The sequence below is a fragment of the Vidua macroura genome, chromosome 28 (genome assembly GCF_024509145.1).
Source record: "Vidua macroura isolate BioBank_ID:100142 chromosome 28, ASM2450914v1, whole genome shotgun sequence".
NCBI lineage: Eukaryota > Metazoa > Chordata > Aves > Passeriformes > Viduidae > Vidua > Vidua macroura.
The window spans coordinates 4,724,526-4,745,339 of record NC_071598.1 but is presented as its reverse complement, the minus strand read 5'-3'; the positions used below and the strand labels follow the sequence as shown (position 1 = coordinate 4,745,339).

The 20,814-nt window shown below is 59.8% G+C and overlaps 1 protein-coding gene across 5 annotated transcripts; it reads left to right on the top strand.

Annotated features, from left to right (window-relative positions):
• The first annotated feature begins 337 nt into the window (after window positions 1–337).
• KANSL3 (KAT8 regulatory NSL complex subunit 3) lies at window positions 338–20,797 on the top strand. Of its 5 annotated transcripts, none has more exons than XM_054000493.1 (20): window positions 338–582; window positions 1,964–2,134; window positions 3,039–3,129; window positions 4,005–4,190; window positions 4,309–4,440; window positions 5,249–5,365; window positions 6,086–6,187; window positions 6,307–6,378; window positions 7,227–7,301; window positions 8,631–8,788; window positions 9,193–9,256; window positions 9,671–9,871; window positions 10,278–10,431; window positions 12,750–12,938; window positions 15,067–15,145; window positions 16,051–16,199; window positions 17,057–17,169; window positions 18,310–18,529; window positions 18,692–18,816; window positions 20,711–20,797. In XM_054000493.1, the coding sequence occupies exons 1-20, from the start codon at window positions 338–340 to the stop codon at window positions 20,711–20,713; spliced, it is 2,646 nt and encodes an 881-aa protein (XP_053856468.1). In that variant the 3' UTR covers window positions 20,714–20,797. The 5 variants fall into 5 exon arrangements, with proteins under 5 accessions (XP_053856468.1, XP_053856471.1, XP_053856469.1 ...); XM_054000494.1 differs by having other exon boundaries at window positions 365–582; window positions 10,275–10,431; XM_054000496.1 differs by lacking the exon at window positions 12,750–12,938.
• Window positions 20,798–20,814: the final 17 nt, after the last annotated feature.

Below are 20,814 nucleotides of genomic sequence, written 5' to 3'. Positions count from 1 at the left end.
CTCACCGGTAACTGCGTCCCCGCGTCCCCACGCGGGACGCTCCGTGACCCCGCGGGAGCGCGCAGCGTCCTGCGCAGGGCTGGGTGGGCCTGGAGTGTCCCTTCCCGCGGGGACATCCCTCGGGGACATCCCCTGGTCCCCGCGGGTCGCTTCCCACGGGGACACCCCGCGGGAGCGCGCCCCGCACGCGAACGCTGAGGGGAGGCGGGAGCGCGCACCGCGCACGCGCGCTGAGGGGCGGGCGGAGAGGAGGGAGCGCGCCCCGCGCACGCGCGCTGAGGGGCGGGCGGCGGCGGCGCCGTGAGGGGAAGGGGGGGAAGGGGGCGGGGCTCCCGCCATGTCGCAGCGCGCCGGGGACCGCGATCGCGACAGAGAGCGCGACAGGGAGCGCGAGCTGCAGTGGTCGGCCCGCAGGATGGGCACGTCGCTGCTGCTGCAGCTGTCGGCGCACGAGCGGGAGCTGGACCTGGTGTGCCTCGACCACAGCTACGCCAAGCCCTGGAGCGCGCACCCGGACGCCAGCGCCGCCCGGCCCGCCCGGCTCCTCTTCCTCACCCCGCGGAGGCACCTCGGCGGCGCCCCGTGAGAGCCCGCGCGGCGGAGGGGACGGCAAGGCTCGGAGGGGGGAACTGGGGGGGGTCCTGTGAGGCTCAGGGGCCTGTGAGGGGAAAGGAGGGGGTTCTATGGGACTGAGGGGGCTGTGAGGGGAAAGGAGGCGTCTTGTGAGGGGGTCTTGTGAGGCTCAGGGAGAAATTGAGGGGGTTCCTGTGCGGCTATGGGGCCGTGAGGGGAAAGGAGGAGGTCCTGTGGGTTTGTGAGGGGAAAGGAGGGGGTCCTGTGGGGCTGAGGGGGCTGTGAGGGGAAGGAGGGGGGTCCTGTGAGGCTGAGGGGGCTGTGAGGGGAAGGAAGGGGTCCTGTGAGGCTGAAGTAGAAATTGGGGTTGTCCTGTGGGGCTAAAGGGCTTTGAGGGGAAAGGAGGGGGGTCCTGTGGGGCTGAGGGGCTATGAGGGGGAAATTGGGGGGGTCCTGTGTGGCTATGGGGCTGTGAGGGGTAAAGGAGGGGGGTCCTGTGGGGCTGAGGGGGCTCTGAGGGGAAAGGAGGGGGTCCTGTGGGGTTGTGAGGGGAAAGGAGGGGGTCTGTAGGGTTGGAGGCGGTCATAAGGACGAGCGGGGGAGTTGTGAGGGGGAAATTGGGGGGTCCTGATGGGTGAGGGGGGCAGTGAGGAGTCTCGGTTTGGGGTGTCCAGAGGTTTTGGTTTAGGGTGTCCAGGGGTCTCAGTTTTGGGACTCTTGGTTTGGTGGTCCAGGATGCTTGGTTTGGGCCTTCAGGGAGATCAGTTTGAGGGTCCAGAATAGGTTTGGTTTGGGGATCAGGAGGTCTCAGTTTGGGGTGTCCAGGGGTGTCGAGGGGGCCATGGTTTGGGGTGTCCAGGGGTCTCAGTTTTGGGGCTCTAGGTTTGGCAGTCCAGGATTCTTGGTTTGGGGCTTCAGGGAGATCAGTTTGGAGGTGCAGAATAGGTTTGGTTTGGGGGCCCAGAGGTCTCAGTTTGGGGTGTCTAAGCTGCTTGGTTTGGTGGTCCAGGGGTTGATGGCCCAGGAGTACCAAGGTCCCTGGGTCAATCCTACCTGTGCATCCCTGGGAGAGCTGCCCAAACCCCCCTGGATCCCCCAAATCCCCCTGGATCCCCCAATCCCCTGGGAACCCCAAACCCCCCTGAATCCCCCAAATCCCCTGGGAACCCCAACCCCTGCCCCTGGATCCCCCAAACCCCCCTGGGAACCCCAAACTCCCCTGGGATCCCCCAAATCCCTGGGAACCCCAAACCCCCCTGGGAACCCCACACCCCCCTGGATCCCCCAAATCCCCTGGGAACCCCAAACTCTCCTCTAACCCCAAACTCCCTGGAACCCCCCAAGCGCCCGGGGTGCCCCATCGTTGCCCTGACGCCCGTGTGGGTGGCAGGGAGGCCGATGTCCCCATTGACGTGGAGACGGTGACGCCCACGCCGGTGCCGCTGTACGACAACCAGAAGGCTCGGAGCGTGATGAACGAGTGCGAGCGGCACGTCATGTTCGCCCGCACCGATGCCGATGCGCCCCCGCCGCCCGACGACTGGGAGGAGCACGTCAACAGGTGGGAACGTGGCCTGGGAACGGGAATTTGGCCTGGGAATGGGAATTTGGCCTGGGAATGGGAATCTGGGCTGGGAGGAGCACATCAACAGGTGAGAACGTGAGCTGGGAACGGGAATTTGGGCTGGGAGGAGCATGTCAACAGCTGGGAACGTGGGCTGGCAACGGGAACATGGGCTGGGAATGGGAATATGGACTGGGAAGAGCATGTCAACAAGTGGGAATTTGGGCTGGGAATGGGAATATGGACTGGGAGGAGCATGTCCACAAGTGGGAATTTGGGCTGGGAATGGGAATATGGGCTGGGAATGGAAATTTGGGCTGGGAACAGCAGGGGATATGGGCTGGGAATGGGAATATGGGCTGGGAGGAGCACGTCAACAGGTGGGAACGTGGGCTGGGAACGGGAATATGGGCTGGGAGAAGCACGTCAACAGGTGGGAATATGGCCTGGGAACGGGAATATGGCCTGGGAACGGGAATATGACCTGGGAATGGGAATTTGGCCTGGGAATGGAAATTTGGGCTGGGAACAGCAGGGGATATGGGCTGGGAATGGGAATCTGGTCTGGGAATGGGAATATGGGCTGGGGGGAGCACATCAACAGGTGGGAATGCCAGGGAATCTGGTCTGGGAATGGCAGGGAAGGCCAGGGAATATGGGCTGGAAGTGCCAGGGAATGGGAATCTGGGCTGGGAATGTCAGGGAATCTGGGCTGGGAGTGGCAGGGAAGTGGAATATGGGCTGGGAGAGCCAGAGAAAGGGGATCCAAGCTGGGAATTCCAGGGAATGGGAATCTAGGCTAGGAGGAGCACATCAACAGGTGGGGTGGCAATTCCAGAGCAGAGGGAGCAGGAATGCTTTGTTGGTTCTGTAGGTGACCCCGCTGTGTCTGTCCCCGCAGGACGGGCTGGACCATGGCCCAGAACAAGCTGTTCAACAAGATCCACAAAGCGCTGCAGTCGGACAGGCTGGCCCGCCTGGCCAACGAAGGGGTGAGAGGGGCTGGGGTCCAGCCTTCCCACAAAACCTGGGGTGGTCAGTGTGGAAACTGTGACCCTGGGGTAGCCTTGAGGAGCAGCTCTGGGCTCCCCTGAGCCATGGTTTTTGTGGGATCTTAGAATGTCCTGGGCTGGAAGGACCTGAATGGATCATCAGTGCAACCTCTGGCAGCCCTGCACAGACACCCCAAAATCCCAACTTGGCAGTCCTGCACAGACACCTCAAAATGCCACCCCAGGCCCTGCACAGACACCCCAAAATCCCACCCCTGGCCCTGCACAGACACCTCAGCATCCACCCTGGGAACCCTGCACAGACACCCCAAAACCCCACCCTGGGCATCCCTGCACAGACACCCCAAAATCCACCCTGGGAGCCCTGCACAGGCACCCCAAAATCCCACCCCGTGCCCTGCACAGACACCCCAAAATCCCACCCTGGGAGCCCTGCACAGACACCCCAAAATGCCACCCCAGGCCCTGCACAGACACCCCAAAATCCCACCCTGGCAGCCCTGCACAGACACCCCAAAATCCAAAGGCTCCTGGTCTCCAGCAGCCTCGGGGCCATGGCCGTTCCCTGGACAGTGCCCAGCACCCTCTGGGGAAAACCTCTCCCAAAACCCAGCCTGAGCCTGCCCTGGCCCAGCTCCAGCTGTTCCCTGGGTCCTGTCCCAGGGATCAGAGCCTCCCCTTGGAAGGTTTGGATTGCTCTGAGGGCTCCCCTCATCCTCCTCCTCCTCGGACAGATGCTATCCTCACTCCGGATGTTTGGGCAGCTCACACTGACATTTCCCTAAGGATGAGGCTGCAGTGCCACGCTCCATCTTCCTTCCCCTGAGCTGTTTTTTGGGAATTCCTGCTTCCAGGCCTGCAACGAGCCCGTGCTGAGGAGGATCGCCGTGGATAAATGTGCCCGCAGGGTGCGCCAGGCCCTGGCCAGTGTCAACTGGGACACCAAACTCATCCAGTGGCTTCACACCACACTGGTGGAGACCCTGAGCCTGCCCGTGCTGGCTGCATACCTGGATGCCCTGCAGACCCTGAAGGGAAAGGTGATAAAAGCAGGAGGAAGCTTGGCTGTCACAGCTGGCAGAGGGGAGAGGCTGGAATTGTTGTCCTGTGGTTTGGGTGCATTTTCTCAGTCCCCTCCCCCCCGGCCTCTGCTTGCAGATCCCTGCGCTGATCGACAGGATGCTGCTCTCCTCCACGGCCAAGACGGGAGCAGCGGGGGCTGAGGCACTGTCCCTGCTGCTCAAGAGACCCTGGGACCCAGCAGTGGGTGTTCTATCCCATAATAAACCAGTGAGTGCCCTGGGGGGTGTGGGAGTCCCATGGTAGATTCAGTCTTCTCATGTTCTGCCTCTGTCCTCTCCCTGGGCTCTTTGGCCCCTGCTTTAGATCTTCTCCGTGAAGGGAAGGGACCCACCGGGATCATGAATCCAACCTGTCCTTGCACAGACAATCCAAAATCCCACCCTGGGAATCCCTGGGAGCCCTGCACGGACACCCCAAAATCCACCCTGGGAGCCCTGCACAGACACCCCAAAATGCCACCCTGAGCATCCCTGCACGGACACCCCAAAATCCCACCCTGGCAGCCCTGCACGGACACCCCAAAATCCCACCCTGGCAGCCCTGCACAGACACCCCAAAATGCCACCCCTGGCCTTGCACAGACACCCCAAAATGCCACCCTGGGCATCTCTGGGAACCCTGCAGAGACACCCCAAAATCCCACCCTGGGAGCCCTGCACAGACATCCCAAAATCCAAAGGCTCCTGGATCTCTGCAGCCTCAGGGCCGTGGCCGTTCCCTGGGCAGTGCCCAGCACCCTCTGGGGAAGAACCTTTCCCAAAATCCAGCCTGAGCCTGCCCTGGCCCAGCTCCAGCCATTCCCTGGATCCTGTCCCTGTCCCAGGGAGCAGAGACCGGAGCTGTCCCTCAGAAATGAGAGTCCCTTCTGTTGGAGGAATTCTGGCTATCCTGAGGGAGCTTTGGCTTGGGAAGACAATTAAAGAGCTGTGCAAGATCCTTCCCTCTTCCTCGTGGGGCAGGGAGCCTTTCCTGGCAGCGCTGCTGTCCCTGACATGGCTCCTGTTGGACTTTGCAGAGCAAACTGCCCGGCTCCCCCCTGATCCTCATCGCTTCCTCCGGCCCTGCCAACTCCCTGTTCCCCACGTCCCGACGGCACCGCTTCTGGCAGTCGCAGCTCTCCTGCCTGGGAAAGGTCTGTGGGGTTCCTCTGTGGGGCTGGATCGGTGGGGCTGGCTCTGTGGGGTTCCTCTGTGGGGCTGGATCGGTGGGGCAGCTCTGTGGGACTGGCTCTGTAGGGTTCCTCTGTGGGGCTGGATGGTGGGGCTGGCTCTGTGGGGCTGGATCAGTGGGGTTCCTCTCTGGGGCTGGCTTTGTGGGGCAGCTCTATGGGACTGGATCATTGGGGTTCCTCTGTGGGACTGGATCAGTGGGGCTGGCTCTGTGAGCTAGATCAGTGGGGTTCCTCTGTGGGGTGGCTCTGTGGGGCTGGCTCTGTGGGGTTCCTCTGTGGGCTGAATCAGTGGGGCTGGATCAGTGGAGTTCCTCTGTAGAACTGGCTCTGTGGGGCTGGATCTGTGAGCTGGATCAGTGGGACTGGCTCTGTGGGGTTCCTCTGTGGGGCTGGATCTGTGAGCTGGCTCTGTGGGGTTCCTCTGTGGGGGTGGCTCTGTGGGGCAGCTTGGGCTGGCTCTGTGGGGCAGCTCTGTGGGGCTTGATCTGTGAGCTGGATCAGTGGGGTGGCTCTGTGGGACTGGCTCTGTGGGACTGGATCTGTGAGCTGGATCATTGGGGTTCCTCTGTGGGGGTGGCTCTGTGGAGCAGCTTGGGCTGGCTCTGTGGGGTGGCTCTGTGGCCGTTCCCGCCGTTGTCCCCAGCCCTGCCAGCTGTCCCTGATGTCCCCTTTCCCTCGCAGGTGATCCCCATCGCCACGTCCCTGCTGAACAACGGCAGTGGCGTGGGGGTGCTGCAGTGCCTGGAGCACATGATCGGCGCCGTCAGGGGCAAGGTGGCCGAGGTGAGGGACAGCAGGAGGGTCCCCCTGTGCCCCCTGCCCCGTGCCCGGGGGAGCTGTGCCACCCTGGGCGCCGCCCCCATGTCTGTCCCAGCTCTCCAGCTCGGTTTTGTGTCCCGCAGATCCACAACCACTTCTCTCACAAGCAGATCATCCTGATCGGGTGGAACACGGGTGCCTTGGTGGCCTGTCACGTGAGTGTCCCAGTGCTCCGTGTCCTCGGGGGGCACGGGAAGGGTGTGGGTCTGGGAGAGCAGGTCCAGAGGAGGCCACAGAGCTGCTCCAGGGCTGGAGCCCCTCTGGAACTGGGCTGGGAGAGCTGGGAATGGTCACCTGGAGAAGGGAAATTCCAGGAGAGCTGGGAATGGTCACCTGGAGAAGGGAAATTCCAGGAGAGCTGGGAATGGTCACCTGGAGAAGGGAAGGATCCAGGGAGAGCTGGGAATGTTCACGTGGAGAAGGGAAGGATCCAGGGAGAGCTGGGAATGGTCACCTGGAGAAGGGAAGGATCAGGGAGAGCTGGGAATGTTCACGTGGAGAAGGGAAGGCTCCAGGGAGAGCTGGGAATGGTCACCTGGAGAAGGGAAGGATCAGGGAGAGCTGGGAATGTTCACGTGGAGAAGGGAAGGCTCCAGGGAGAGCTGGGAATGGTCACCTGGAGAAGGGAAGGATCAGGGAGAGCTCAGAGCCCCTTCCAGGGGCTGAAGAGGCTCCAGGAGAGCTGGAGAGGGATTTGGGATAAGGGATGGAGGGACAGGACACAGGGAATGGCTTCCCAGTGCCAGAGGGTGGGGATGTTGGGAAGAAATTCCTGGCTGGGAGGGTGGGGAGGGGCTGGGATGGAGTTCCCAGAGGAGCTGTGGCTGCTCCATCCTGGGAATTGTCAGGAGCCTGGCAAAGCAGCCTTCATTCCTGGGATGTGCTGGGCTCTGGGAATGCTGACCTGTGATGGAATGTGTGCCTGCTGGGCTCTGGGAATTCTGACTGATGGAATGTGTCCCTGCTGGGCTCTGGGAATGCTGACTGCTCTCTCCCTGCCCAGGTTTCCGTGATGGAATATGTCACTGCTGTCGTGTGCCTTGGCTTCCCACTGCTCACCGTGGACGGCCCCAGAGGGGTAAGGACCACATGGAGCTGCTTAAAGAACCCTGCTTGTCTTTAAACCTCCCTGGGTTGTTTTGTGGAATGGTTCCTGGAAGTCCAAGGATGATTTTTTGGGGGAGTGTGGCTGTGAGTGTTGTTTGGAGGAGCTGTTGCTCTCAGAGGAGGGGCTGTAGCACCCTGGTGGGGTTCTTGATGCCATAGCTGGTGTGAGGAGTGCTCTTGGCTTGTCTCTGCTGTGGGGTGGTTTTGGGGCTCCTTCCTGGGGGCCTGGATCCCTCGTTATCCCTGTCCTGTGTCTCTGGTTATCCTTGTTATGGTTCCATTATCCCTGTCCCGTGTCCCTCGTTATCCCTGTTCTATGTCGGTCATTATCCCTGTCCTGGCTCCCTTTTCCATGTCCCGTGTCCCTTGTTATCCCTGTCCCATGTCCCTCGTTATCCCTGTCCTGTGTCCTTCATTATCCCTGTCCTGGCCCCATTATCCCTGTCCCGTGTCCCTCGTTATCCCTGTCCTGTGTCCCTTCTTATCCCTGTCTTGTGTCGCCTGTTATCCCTGTCCTGGCTCCCTTTTCCATGTCCCATGTCCCTCCTTATCCCTGTCCCATGTCCTTCATTTTCCATGTCCCGTGTCCCTCATTTTCCATGTCCCGTGTCCCTCGTTATCCCTGTCCCGTGTCCCTCATTATCCATGTCCTGGCTCCATTATCCCTGTCCCGTGTCCCTTGTTATCCCTGTCCCGTGTCCCTCGTTATCCCTGTCCCGTGTCCCTCATTATCCATGTCCTGTGTCCCTCGTTATCCCTGTCCTGGCTCCGTTATCCCTGTCCCGTGTCCCCCATTATCCATGTCCTGTGTCCCTCGTTATCCCTGTCCTGGCTCCGTTATCCCTGTCCCGTGTCCCCCATTATCCATGTCTTGTGTCCCTCGTTATCCCTGTCCTGGCTCCGTTATCCCTGTCCCGTGTCCCCCATTATCCCTGTCCCGTGTCCCTCGTTATCCCTGTCCCGTGTCCCTCGTTATCCCTGTCCCGTGTCCCTCGTTAGCCCTGTCCCGTGTCCCTCATTAGCCCTGTCCTGGCTCCCTTATCCCTGTCCTGTGTCCCTCATTTTCTGTGTCATTTCCACGGAGCCCAGATTTGTCCCTTCTGGGTGTGACTGGATAGGGACTGGTGATGGACACAGCCACGCTGGGAAGTGGCTCCTTGCAAGGGCAGTGGAATTCCACTGGAAAGGCTCCATTTTCTGGAGCACGCTGCAGCTCAGGCAGAGTTTCCCTCCGGCCTCAGTAAATCCCGTTGGGCCTCATCCCTGGAAACTCCTCAGCTCCATCCCAGCCCTGTTGCAGGATGTGGATGATCCCCTCCTGGAGATGAAGACCCCGGTGCTCTTCGTCATTGGGCAGAACTCCCTGCAGTGCAACGTGGAAGCCATGGAGGATTTCCGGGAGAAGATCCGCGCAGACAACAGCATGGTGGTGGTGGGAGGAGCAGATGACAACCTCAGGTGAGGCTCTGCTACCTGGGCTCTGTCTTCCTGGGAATTCTGGGGACACCAACCCCAAATCTGGTGGGAACGAGCTGGGAATTGCAAGGAAATACTTCCAGACTTGTCTGCGTTGGGAATAAATGCAGGAAAAACCTGTATGGGAATGGGTCTAATTTAGGGCTGCACCCAGCAGCACAGAGGAGGTTTTGGAGCATCACAGGAGTCAGGAATGTCTAGCAGTGAAAATCAGTAAAGAAAGAAACCTAAAACTGACACTGGGTGCGAAGGCAAAGCTCTGAAATGTCAGGTTGGTTTTGGGGAGTTGCAAAAAGGATCATTGTCCTCACCAGGTGAAGAATGATGGGAGTGTGCTCGTGGAAGAGTGTGGATTTCCACCTGGTTTGGTTCTTTTTTCCCCCTAGGATAAGCAAAGCCAAAAAGAAGTCAGAAGGCCTGACCCAGAGCATGGTGGACAGGTGCATCCAGGTACCCACAGGGATCAGGGAACGGGAGGTGAAGGGCCCCAGGTTACAGCAGGGATGGGTTGGACTGGGGGGAATCTTCTCCTGAGGGGGGTTTGGAAGGGAGGTGGGAGATCCCCGGGGGTGCCCCTTAACCTGAGCAGTTTCCTGAGTGTCCCAACACGTCTGCCTGGGGGCACAGCAGCATTTTGGGAGAAACCATTGTGGTTTTTTTCCCCACAAGCCCTAAATCAGTGCTTTGTGAGCTTCACTGAGAAATCTACATTCTCTCTGTGAGGTTTTGGGGATTTCCTGCAGAATACCAAACCCACAGTGTATCCCTGTGGGAATGCTTCATTTCCTTGCTTCGAGCTGTGGAGATCCATTGCTCAGTGACCTGCCCAGCACTGAAGCCCACTGTTTATCCCAAAATTCCCAGGATGAGATTGCAGACTTCCTGACAGGGGTGCTGACCCGGGCCGAGAGCCACTCGGGCTCCGAACCCCGTGACCTGGATGCCGAGAGGAAGAAGAAGCCCCGTGACTGCAGCAGGAGGGATCTGTCCTTCGAGCTGCCCGAGAGGAGCAGCAGACCCACCTCCCCTGCGGCCAAAGTGCCAGCCTCGCCCTCGGGCTCCGAGGTGGGGGATCTTCCTGGCCTAATTTCAGTTGGGGGTGTGCAAAGAGGGGGTTTTGTGCCACCAAAATCTGTGCTGAGTGCTGGGAGAGGGAGGTGAGAGGGTACCCGGGGGGATGTGGCCTCACAGGAGGTTTAAATGAGAGATTTGGGAAAATTTTCTCACGGGAAGGGTTGTAAGGCTTTGGAAGAGGCTGGTAGAGTCATCAGCCCTGGGGTGTTCAAAACACAGCTGGATGTGGCACTGGGGGACAGGGCTTGGTGGTGACCCTGCTGTTGACAATGGCCCTTGATCCTGAAGGTCTTTTCCAGCCTTAAAAATCCCAGGATTCTCACAGTGAGGGAAATGAGTGCTCAGGGCCAGGACTGCCTCAGGCAGCCGTGGGCTGAGTGTCCCTCTGTCCCAGCAGGACCTGTCCAGCGTGTCCAGCAGCCCCACGTCCAGCCCCAAGACCAAGGTGGCCGCCCTGGCCCTGCCCAAGCCCAGCCAGGTGGGCCCCACGCAGCTGCAGAGGAGGCAGGTGCCGAGGCCAGATGCTGTCCTGACCCACAAGCAGGCACAAGGTAATTCCCTGCAGCTTCCCCACCCTTCCAGCAGCCGGAATTTTGGGGTTTCTCTCTCTGGACCTGTGTAGGTTTTTATTTTCCCTGTCCTGTGTTGAATTCCAAGCTCCTCGTGGCAGCTTTCTCTGCAGCACAGGTCCTGTCACAGCCTTGGAGGGTTGGAATTGGGTTGGAAATGGTGTTTCTGCAGCTTGTGGAGCCTTGCTGCTGTTGGAAGGGGGAAGGATTCTCTCTCTGGCTGACCAAACCTCCTGTAGCCATGCTCTGATCCTTTTGGGACACCCTGGTCTGGTGTCTCCCTCAAGGCTGCCTGGGGAGACCCTGAAGGCGCTCAGGAGATGGTTGAGGTGGAAACTGGGATTTGGGGAATTCCAGAACCATCCTGTGGAAAACCTGCTGTGGAGAAGGAACCAGCTTGAGCTGTGGGGTTTTGTGTCTTCTTAGAGGTTGGTTAAAAACCTTCAGTGTGGTGGTGAGCTTGGGGAGTTCAGGGAGTGCTTTTGTGGCTGAGGAGCCCTCCTGGCAAATTCCAGCAGCACCTGGGGCATGGCTCTGCATCCCCGCTTCTTGCTGTGCTCAGGTCAGACCTGAACAGGCGCATGGGTGTCACCTGCAACTGTGACCCTGCAGATCCATCCATGGGTGTCACCTGCAGCTGTGACCCTGCAGGTCCATGGGTGTCACCTGCAGCTGTGACCCTGCAGATCCATCCATGAGTGTCACCTGCAGTTGTGACCCTGCAGATCCGTGGGTGTCACCTGCAGCTGTGACCCTGCAGGTCCATGGGTGTCACCTGCAGCTGTGACCCTGCAGGTCCATGGGTGTCACCTGCAGCAGTGTCACCTGCAGCAGTGACCCTGCAGGTCCCTCCTGGCTCAGGGATGGGCTCCAGGGGGAAGCTGGAGCTTGGATCGGCCTTCATTCCTCAGCCCAGAGACTGAAGGGAGTTCTGAGGGAGGCGGGAGGAGGCTCTGTGGTGGAGCTGTGTCCTGGTGCCTGGTTCTGTCAGGAATGGTGGGATTTAATTCCCAGTGCCTGGTTCTGTCAGGAATGCTGGGGTTTACTGAGCTCTTCCTGCTCCCCATGGATAAATCTCAGGCTTTGCTGAGCTCCTCCTGCTCCCCATGGATAAATCTCAGGCTTTGCTGAGCTCCTCCTGCTCCCCATGGATAAATCTCAGGCTTTGCTGCGCTCCTCCTGCTCCCCATGGATTCTGGGTTGCTCTGATGGACTGGAGCTTAGTGTTTAACCCTTTCCTGCACTGGGGGTGTGGACGCCAGCGTGACACACCTGGGGACGCGAGGGACAGCCAGGGCTGGACACGCAGCAGCGCGGCTTGGCCTGAGGGTTAGAGAGGAACAGAGAGGTCAGGGACAGGGACGGCTTTGGGAAGGCCCTGATGGATCAGGGATGGATTTGGGAAGGCCCTGATGGATCAGGGACGGCTTTGGGAAGGCCCTGATGGATCAGGGACGGCTTTGGAAGGTTCTGATGGATTAGGGACAGCTTTGGGAAGGCTCTGATGGATCAGGGACGGCTTTGGGAAGGCTCTGATGGATCAGGGACGGCTTTGGGAAGGTTCTGATGGATCAGGGACGGCTTTGGGAAGGCTCTGATGGATCAGGGACGGCTTTGGGAAGGCTCTGATGGATCAGGGATGGCTTTGGGAAGGTTCTGATGGATCAGGGACGGCTTTGGGAAGGTTCTGATGGATCAGGGCAGGCTGGCACGCAGGGAGCCATGCAGGCTGGCACAGAGAGAGCCATGCAGGCTGGCACAGAGGGAGCTGAGCAGGCTGGCACGGAGGGAGCCATGCAGGCTGGCACAGAGGGAGCTGGGCAGGCTGGCACAGAGGGAGCCGAGCAGGCTGGCACAGAGGGAGCCGTGCAGGTTGGCACGTAGGGAGCCGTGCAGGCTGGCACGCAGGGAGCCGTGCAGGTTGGCACAGAGGGAGCCGTGCAGGCTGGCACGCAGGGAGCCATGCAGGCTGGCACAGAGAGAGCCATGCAGGCTGCCACGGAGGGAGCTGAGCAGGCTGGCACGGAGGGAGCCATGCAGGCTGGCACAGAGGGAGCCGTGCAGGTTGGCACGTAGGGAGCCGTGCAGGTTGGCACGTAGGGAGCCGTGCAGGCTGGCACAGAGGGAGCCGTGCAGGCTGGCACGCAGGGAGCCGAGCAGGCTGCCACAGAGGGAGCTGAGCAGGCTGGCACAGAGGGAGCCGTGCAGGTTGGCACAGAGGGAGCTGTACCTGGGCACATTCCCCTCCCAGCACCCTGAGCCACCCTGGGCGCTCCAAAAGCCCCTTCTGTGTCCCCCAGTTCCAGCGGCCTCCGAGCCCTCAGAGGGGGCTGACAAAGACGCGCGAGTGCAGCTGAAGAGGCAGCAGAGCCCCAGCCCGAGCCGGTGCACCAAAGCCTCCAAACGAGCCAAAATCAAGGTGACCGTTGTCTCCCACGGCGATGGCACGGGCACGGGCACCGGAGCAGCCCTCAGCACCCAGGCTGGAAGTGAGTTGGGACCCGACTGTGGCACCCAGCAGGGCCTGGCGGGGAGGGAGCTGTGCTTCCTTAGGCCTGCTTTTCCTTAGGCTTGGTTTTCCTTAGGCCTGTTGTTCATTGGGCCTGCTTTTCCTTAGCCCTGGTTTTCCTGCTTTTCCTTAGGCCTGCTTTTCCTTAGCCCTGGTTTTCCTGCTTTTCCTTAGGCCTGCTGTTCATTTGGCTTGGTTTTCCTTAGGCCTGCTGTTCATTGGGCCTGGTTTTCCTTAGCCTTGCTTTTCCTTAGGCCTGCTGTTCCTTAGCCCTGGTTTTCCTGCTGTTCCTTAGGCCTGCTTTTCCTTAGGCCTGCTTTTCCTTAGGCTTGATTTTCCTTAGGCCTGCTTTTCCTTAGGCCTGCTGTTCCTTAGGCCTGCTTTTCCGTTGTCCCTGGTTTTTGGAGGATTTAGCTGCAGGGGAAAGCTGGAGACAGCCAGTGAGTGGCTGGGGGGGCCTGGAATTCCACACTCCTGAGAACCAGCCTGGAGCTGGGATGGAATCCTGCCCCTCCCTCTGCTCGTGCACCTTCCTCTGGAGGCCTGGAGCTGCTGCTGGGAGCGAGGTGCTGGTGCTACTGGTCCTGCTGGGAGCAGGGTGCTGGTGCTACTGGTCCTGCTGGGAGCAGGGTGCTGGTGCTGCTGGGGGCAGGGTGCTGGTGCTGCTGGTCCTACTGGTGCTGCTGGTACTACTGGGAACGGGGTGCTGGTGCTACTGGTGCTGCTGGGAGCAGGGTGCTGGTGCTGCTGGGGGCAGGGTGCTGGTCCTGCTGGTGCTGCTGGAGCAGGGTGCTGGTGCTACTGGTCCTACTGGGAGCAGGGTTCTGGTGCTACTGGTCCTACTGGGAGCAGGATGGATACTGGTCCTGCTGGGAGCAGGGGTCTGATGCTGCTGGGAGCAGGGTTCTGGTCCTGCTGGTGCTGCTGGAGCAGGGTGCTGGTGCTACTGGTCCTACTGGGAGCAGTTTTCTGGGCCTGCTGGTCTTGCTGGGAGCAGGGTACTAGTCCTGCTGGGCCTGCTGGTGCTGCTGGGAGCAGGATTCTGGGCTTGCTGGTGCTGCTGGAGCAGGGTTCTGGTCCTGCTGGGCCCCTCTCTCCATGTTCCTCCTGCCTGGACTCCGCTGCTGCTTGAGGGATCTTGGCGAAGTTGCTCCCTCTGGAAGAGTTCTGTGCCCTCCAGATCCCCCACCCAGCCGAGCTGCCCGTTCTGCTGGTCCCCCTCCAGCCTGGAGCGTGGCAGGCACCCCTGGGGTTCACATCCGAGCAAACCCAGCTCCCACCCTGCCTCTGCACCCCGGGAAATGCCCAGGAAGAGCTGGTGGGCTGCATCTTCCTGCCCTGAGCCATCACAGGAGAGCCCCAAAGCTCAGGACTCAGCACCTTCCTCCTTCAGAGCAGGTGGAATTTGTGGAATCAGAGGCCAGCAGCTCCGTCTTGCTGGGAAATCCCGAGGTGTTCAATGCTGGGGAATGACTCTGCTCCTTTCCAAGCACCTTTCAGCATCTCTGAGCTGCCACAAGACACAAATCCACAAGTCCTTCTGGAAGGTTTCACTTGATCTTCTGGCAGCTTTGAAAACCTCTGCTTTCCAGAATAATTTTTTTAAATTATTTTTAATTTTCCAAACTTTACTTCTTTCCACAGAAAGGAAATGAATTGCAGAAGTAAACATGAACCCAAACAGAGAATTGCCTCTTTGCCAGGAGGAATGCACGAGGAAGGAATGCAGTTGTATCCCCCAGTGCTGCAATAAACAAATTCCGTGACTTGTTGCATCCCTGTGTATTTTGTAAAGTGTCTTGAACCAAGAATCCTTACAAAATCACCCAGACCCCAGCAATCCATCCCTGGAACAGGAGGGGATTGGTGGAGAGAACCTTCAGGAGAGAGATTTGCATTTGGTGCCAGGGGCCTGAGGTTCCTTAGGGATTTCAGGAGGCGATTCCTTCCCTCCTGCCTCTGTAATTCCATCATTTGTGTGTTCTAACTGGATTTTGCTCCTCCCAGTCTGGGATTCCTGCAGAATCTTGGAAAAAGGGGGATCCCAGAGGAGCCCCAGAAGATCTGTGGGGGACAGGAGCTGAGCATTCTCCTTTCTTGTCTTGCAGTTGTCTCTGGGAAGCCGCTGCCCCTGGGCCAAGCCGTGTCCAGCACCAAGGAGCTCTCGGGGCTGCTCTCCACCCCCAAGTGAGTGGGAATTTGGGAATTTTTTTGGGGTCTTTCTCTCCTGCACGTGGAGCTTTCCAGCGTCTTGCTCCCCACTGGGATTTTCTGGTGTGGGGGAGGCTCTGGGGCTCCTGGAAACTCCAGTGGGGCCTGGGGATGGCAGGAGTGGTTGTGCTTGTGTCTGCTGCGGTTTCCCAGCCTCAGGTTCGTTTATCTCTGTCTTTGTGGTGGCTTTGGCAGAAATTCTGTGTTTAATCCTTCCCTTCTGGCACCTTTGCAATAAAAAGAAACATTTCTGTTGCAAAGACAAGGGAGAGAAGCCCCAAATCAGGTCGTGAAGGGCATGAGCTGTGCACTGTTGGGGAGTAAACTTCACCTTGACACCTTTTTCCCATCCTAAAATGGAAACGTTTTCACGCTTTGGGGAACTGGGCTCTGACTGATCCCATTCCCAGAGAAGCTGTGGAGGTGTTGGACAGGGCTGAGTGACCTGTGGCAGGGGGAGGTATCCCTGCTGGTGGCACTGGGTGGGCTTTAAGGCCCTTTCCAGCCCAAACCATCCCAGGATTCTGTGACCTGGGATAGGAGAGGAAGAAGAGCTGGTTTTAAATAAATAAATAAAATCTATTTTATTTATAAAATTAAATTTTAAATCAATAAAAAGTGGGGTTTAGGCAGGGACAATGCAGTGCCTTTGGGGCAGGGTGACCCTGGGAGGTGAACACAGCCACCAAGCTCTCCCAGTTTGGAAATCCTTGGATTTGGCTGCTGCTCTGGTAGCTTCTCTTGGAATTGATAATTTTTAGGTTATTTTTTCAGCCTTCCAGCCCTGCCATTCCCCTGCTGTGCTTGTGCAGCTCAGGGCTGTCGGGGCAGCGCCAGCTCTCTGTCCCAGCCCTCACCGTGGTCTCTCCCTTCCCTTTTAGGCTGAGCTCAAGCGCAGAGGCCTCGCTGAGCCCGGCTCAGCCCGGCATCCCCAGCAGCTCCGCCCCCAGCGCCTTCCACGCCCTGCAGAGCCGGCTGGTGGCCAGCAGCAGCCACGGCCTGCCAGCCCAGCCGGCCACTGCCCTGCCAGGTACCAGGGGAGAGCTCACGGGGTTTGGGGCAGCCTCTCCTCGCCCTCCCCGGCCTGGCTGAGGTGGGGCTTTGCTCTGGGGGTTGTGGCATTTGTGTGTAAAACACCCAAAACCCCAAAAGCTGCCGTGCTCCACAGCTGCCCCTCTGCAGGAAATGAGCCAGGGGGGCTTGGGTGGGTTTTGGGAAAGGTTCTTCCCAAAAGAGGGGAAGAGGTTTGGGGTGGGTTTTGGGAAAGGTTCTTCCCAAAAGAGGGGAAGAGGTTTGGGGTGGGTTTTGGGAAAGGTTCTTCCCAAAAGTTGTTTTGGGAAAGGTTCTTCCCAAAAGAGGGGAAGAGGTTTGGGGTGGGTTTTGGGAAAGGTTCTGTCCCCAGAGGGTGCTGGGCACTGCACGGGGAATGGGCACGGCCCCGAGGCTGCAAAGTTCCAGGAGGGTTTGGATTTTGGGGTGTCTGTGCAGGGATGCCCAGGGTGGGATTTTGGGGTCTCTGTGCAGGGCCTGGGGTGGGATTTTGGGGTGTCTGTGCAGGGCCCCTGGGGTGGGATTTTGGGGTGTCTGTGCAAGGTTCCCAGGGTGGAATTTTGGGGTGTCTGTGCAGGGCCTGGGGTGGGATTTTGAGGTGTCTGTGTAGGGCCTGGGGTGGGATTTTGGGGTGTCTGCGCAGAGCTCCCAGAGCTGGATTGGATGATCCCAATGGATCCCTTCCCGCTCAGGACATTCCCTGATCCCCTAAACAAGCTGTGGGAGGATTCCCCAGTGACCTCAGGTTGAAGAACAGCACTGCAGCCCCGGGGCAGCCCCAGAATTTGGTGCTGGTGAACCCTCCCAGGCTGACCTTGTCCTCCCATGGGTTTTCAGGAGCAGCCTCAGCCAGCAGCCTGCTCCAGGGGCTGAGCTTCAGCCTGCAGGACATGGGCACCAAGGCCTCCAGCCTGGCCCCCAGTGCCGCAGCTGCCGGCTCACCTGCACAGGTGAGCGGCCTCTGGAGCCCCCACCGGGCCGAGGAGGTTTTGGGGGGCAGAGGAGGTTTTGGGGGGCAGAGGGAGCCTGGATGGGAGCTCAGGGCTGTGCTCTGGGTGTTCCTGAAGGGGTTCTGTGAGCAGCTCTTTCTGTGCAGGCGGCCCCAGAGTGCTGAGCTGGTGAACAGGTGGGGAGGGATCAGTGGGAAAAGCCACACTGGGACCTCTCAGGGTCCCGCTTTGTCCCGCTCAGAGTTTCAGGCTGGGAGGGACAAATCCACTGAGACCAGACCTGCCCGTGGCCAGGGAGAAGTGTGGAACCCCCAAAGGCTCTGCTGGAGAGGGGAGTGACAATCCCGGCCTGGGCCTGGGCCTAAAGGAGCTCAGGGCTGCCCTCTGTCCTTGCAGAGCTTGGCCCTAAAGGAGCTCAGAGCTGCCCTCTGTCCTTGCAGAGCTCGGCCTGGCCCGGGCCTAAAGGAGCTCAGGGCTGCCCTCTGTCCTTGCAAAGCTTGGCCCTAAAGGAGCTCACAGCTGCCCTCTGTCCTTGCAGAGCTCAGCCTGGCCCGGGCCTAAAGGAGCTCACAGCTGCCCTCTGTCCTTGCAGAGCTCCGCCCTAAAGGAGCTCAGGGCTGCCCTCTGTCCTTGCAAAGCTCAGCCCTAAAGGAGCTCAGGGCTGCCCTCTGTCCTTGCAAAGCTCGGCCCTAAAGGTGCTCAGGGCTGCCCTCTGTCCTTGCAGAGCTCGGCCCTAAAGGAGCTCAGAGCTGCCCTCTGTCCTTGCAGAGCTCGGCCTGGCCCGGGCCTAAAGGAGCTCAGGGCTGCCCTCTGTCCTTGCAAAGCTTGGCCCTAAAGGAGCTCACAGCTGCCCTCTGTCCTTGCAGAGCTCAGCCTGGCCCGGGCCTAAAGGAGCTCACAGCTGCCCTCTGTCCTTGCAGAGCTCCGCCCTAAAGGAGCTCAGGGCTGCCCTCTGTCCTTGCAAAGCTCAGCCCTAAAGGAGCTCAGGGCTGCCCTCTGTCCTTGCAAAGCTCGGCCCTAAAGGTGCTCAGGGCTGCCCTCTGTCCTTGCAAAGCTCAGCCCTAAAGGAGCTCAGGGCTGCCCTCTGTCCTTGCAAAGCTCGGCCCTAAAGGTGCTCAGGGCTGCCCTCTGTCCTTGCAGAGCTCGGCCCTGAAGGCTCCGGGGGCCCTGCAGAGCCTGGCTGCCATCAGCACGGACACGGGCGCCGTGGTGCGCACCATCCCCGTGGCCACCTCGCTGGCCCTGGGCGCCTCGGCCAGCGGCAAGCCCACGGCCATCCACCAGCTGCTGAGCAACGGGGGACTGGCCAAGCTGGCCAGCAGCCTGCCCGGGCTGGCCCACATCTCCAACCAGGCCGCAGGTGAGCGGGACAGAGGGAGGGAGGTGTTGCCGGTGCCTGGAGCTTTTTTCCCAAAGCTCCTCCTGCTCTGTGGGCTGCTGCTTCCCGAGCAGCCCCAGCCCTGTTTGGAGGTGGCCTCCACCGTCCCCTGTGGCTCAGGGACATTTTCTGTGTGCCCTACAGGCCTGAAGGCCCCGGCCACCATCACGGTGACACTGCGGGGACAGCCCGGCCGCGTGGGCACCCTGAGCCAGGCGGGGCTGGGCACCGCACAGCCCCAGCTGGAGGAGCAGCCCCAGGGCCCTCAGGTAAGGGGGACACCTCTCCTTGCTCACCTGGGCAGCTCTTGCCCCTGGTATGTGTGGCTGTTCCATGTCTGGGCTGTGAGGAGGGGGTGACAGCAGCCAGGGCATTGTCGCTGTGTCCATTCAGGTTTGATTGTCCTTGATCCATGGAATACTGGGATGGTTTGGGCTCAAAGAGACCTCAAATCCCAGTGCCCTTTTTGGGCTCAAAGGGACCTCAAATCCCACCCAGTGCCCTTTTTGGACTGAAAGGGACCTCAGATCCCACCCAGTGCCACCCCCACTACAGCAGGGACACCTCCCACTGCCCCAGGTTAGTCTGGCTCGTGCTGCCCCAGACTTGACACTGTACCCGTCGTTGCCAGGAGTTTCCAGGCAGAGTCCTGGATAATCTCAGGATTTGGGAGCACCCACATCCCCCTTCCCTCGACCTTCCTGAGTTTCATGCAGTCGCTGAGCTCAGAGCTTGCAGCCCCTCAGGTCACTGGGGACGGGTCTGAAATTCTGTGTCAGAGGCAGCTTTGGTGCTTTTCAGTCCCCCTCAGAGCTGCTGTGCTGCCCTTGGTGTCCCTGCCACCTCCAAACCCTCAGGACAGCCAGGAACAGCGATGGACCTGGTCTCCAGGGTGAGGCCATCCAGGAAGGGGTTAAATTTTTTGGATCTTGACTTTCCCTTACAATGCTGAGCTTGTGTGTTCAAGGCAGGGCTCAAACGGTGCCAGGGCTGCTCCAAAAGCAAACTGAAAGCAGCTCTGGCAGGAAATGAGGCTTTGTTCCTAATTTTAGCCCTGACATCAGCGGGGTTACGTAACCCTCCCCAAAGGCCTCAGCAGCAGCCAGAGCTGAGATTCCCCTTGGAATTCCCTTGGAGGGCTCTGCAGGAAGCTGGGATTTGAATTTGGGGCTGAGCTGTGCTTTGGGGTGGGCACTTCCCTTTCCTTCCCCCCCGTGGGCATCACAGGAATCTCCCCTGGGAGCAGGGTGAGGAGAAAGCTGAGGGTTTGTGTGGCTGGGAGGTGAGAATTGGAGTAAAACCGAGTTTATCTTTTCAGTAAACTGCTCGGGGGGGGGGGGGGGGGGTGGACCTTGTGGGGTGTCCCCTGCAGCATGGGGACAGCCACACCTCTGTGTGCTGTGGTTCTCAGCGAGGCCTGGAGCTGGGTTTGGGTGAGGATGGTGGGAGAAGAGCTCACTCAGAGCCCGTGGAGGCAGTAATTCCTTTCCCCTCCTCCTGAGCTCTACTGACAGATTTTAGTCACAGCCTGTGCAGCCAGGGCTGTAAGCTGTGGGGGCCTGGCCTTGCTGGGAAGGGTCTCAGCATCCTGGGATGGGTTGGCTGGAAGGGATTTGGAGCCCATCCAGCCCCACCATGGGCAGGGACACCTTCCCCTGCTCAGCCTGGCCTTGGGCACTGCCGGGGACCTGCCCTGAGGGACCTGTGCAGGGAGAGAGGAACTTCTGGGGGATCTGAGCAAGGAAACACCTCTGGGGATCTGGGAATGGAGCAGTCCCAGTTTGGGTGCTGTGGATTGGAGCAGTCCCAGTTTGGATGATGTGGGATTGGAGCAGTCCCAATTTGGGTGCTGTGGGATTGGAGCAGTCCCAGTTTGGGTGCTGTGGGATTGGAGCAGTCCCAGTTTGGGTGCTGTGGGATTGGAGCAGTCCCAGTTTGGGTGCTATGGATTGGAGCAGTCCCAGTTTGGGTGCCCTGGGAATGGAGCTCTCCCAGTTTGGGTGCTCTGGGATTGGAGCAGTCCCAGTTTGGGTGCTGTGCTTGCCCTGCCAGCCCCAGGGTCGGGTTTGGGGGATGAACCAGGCTCGGGGGGGGGGGGGGAGTTCTGCAGCCTGGGGTGGGCAGGATGTCCCCAGAGCACTGACCCTGTCCCCTTGTCCGCAGTGACCACCATGGAGCCCCTGTGGTGTGGGAGGCCAGGCTGTCAGCCCTGGCCGGGTGTGGCACTGCCAGCCTGGGCACCCCAAGGTGGCACCTGTCCTGCAAGG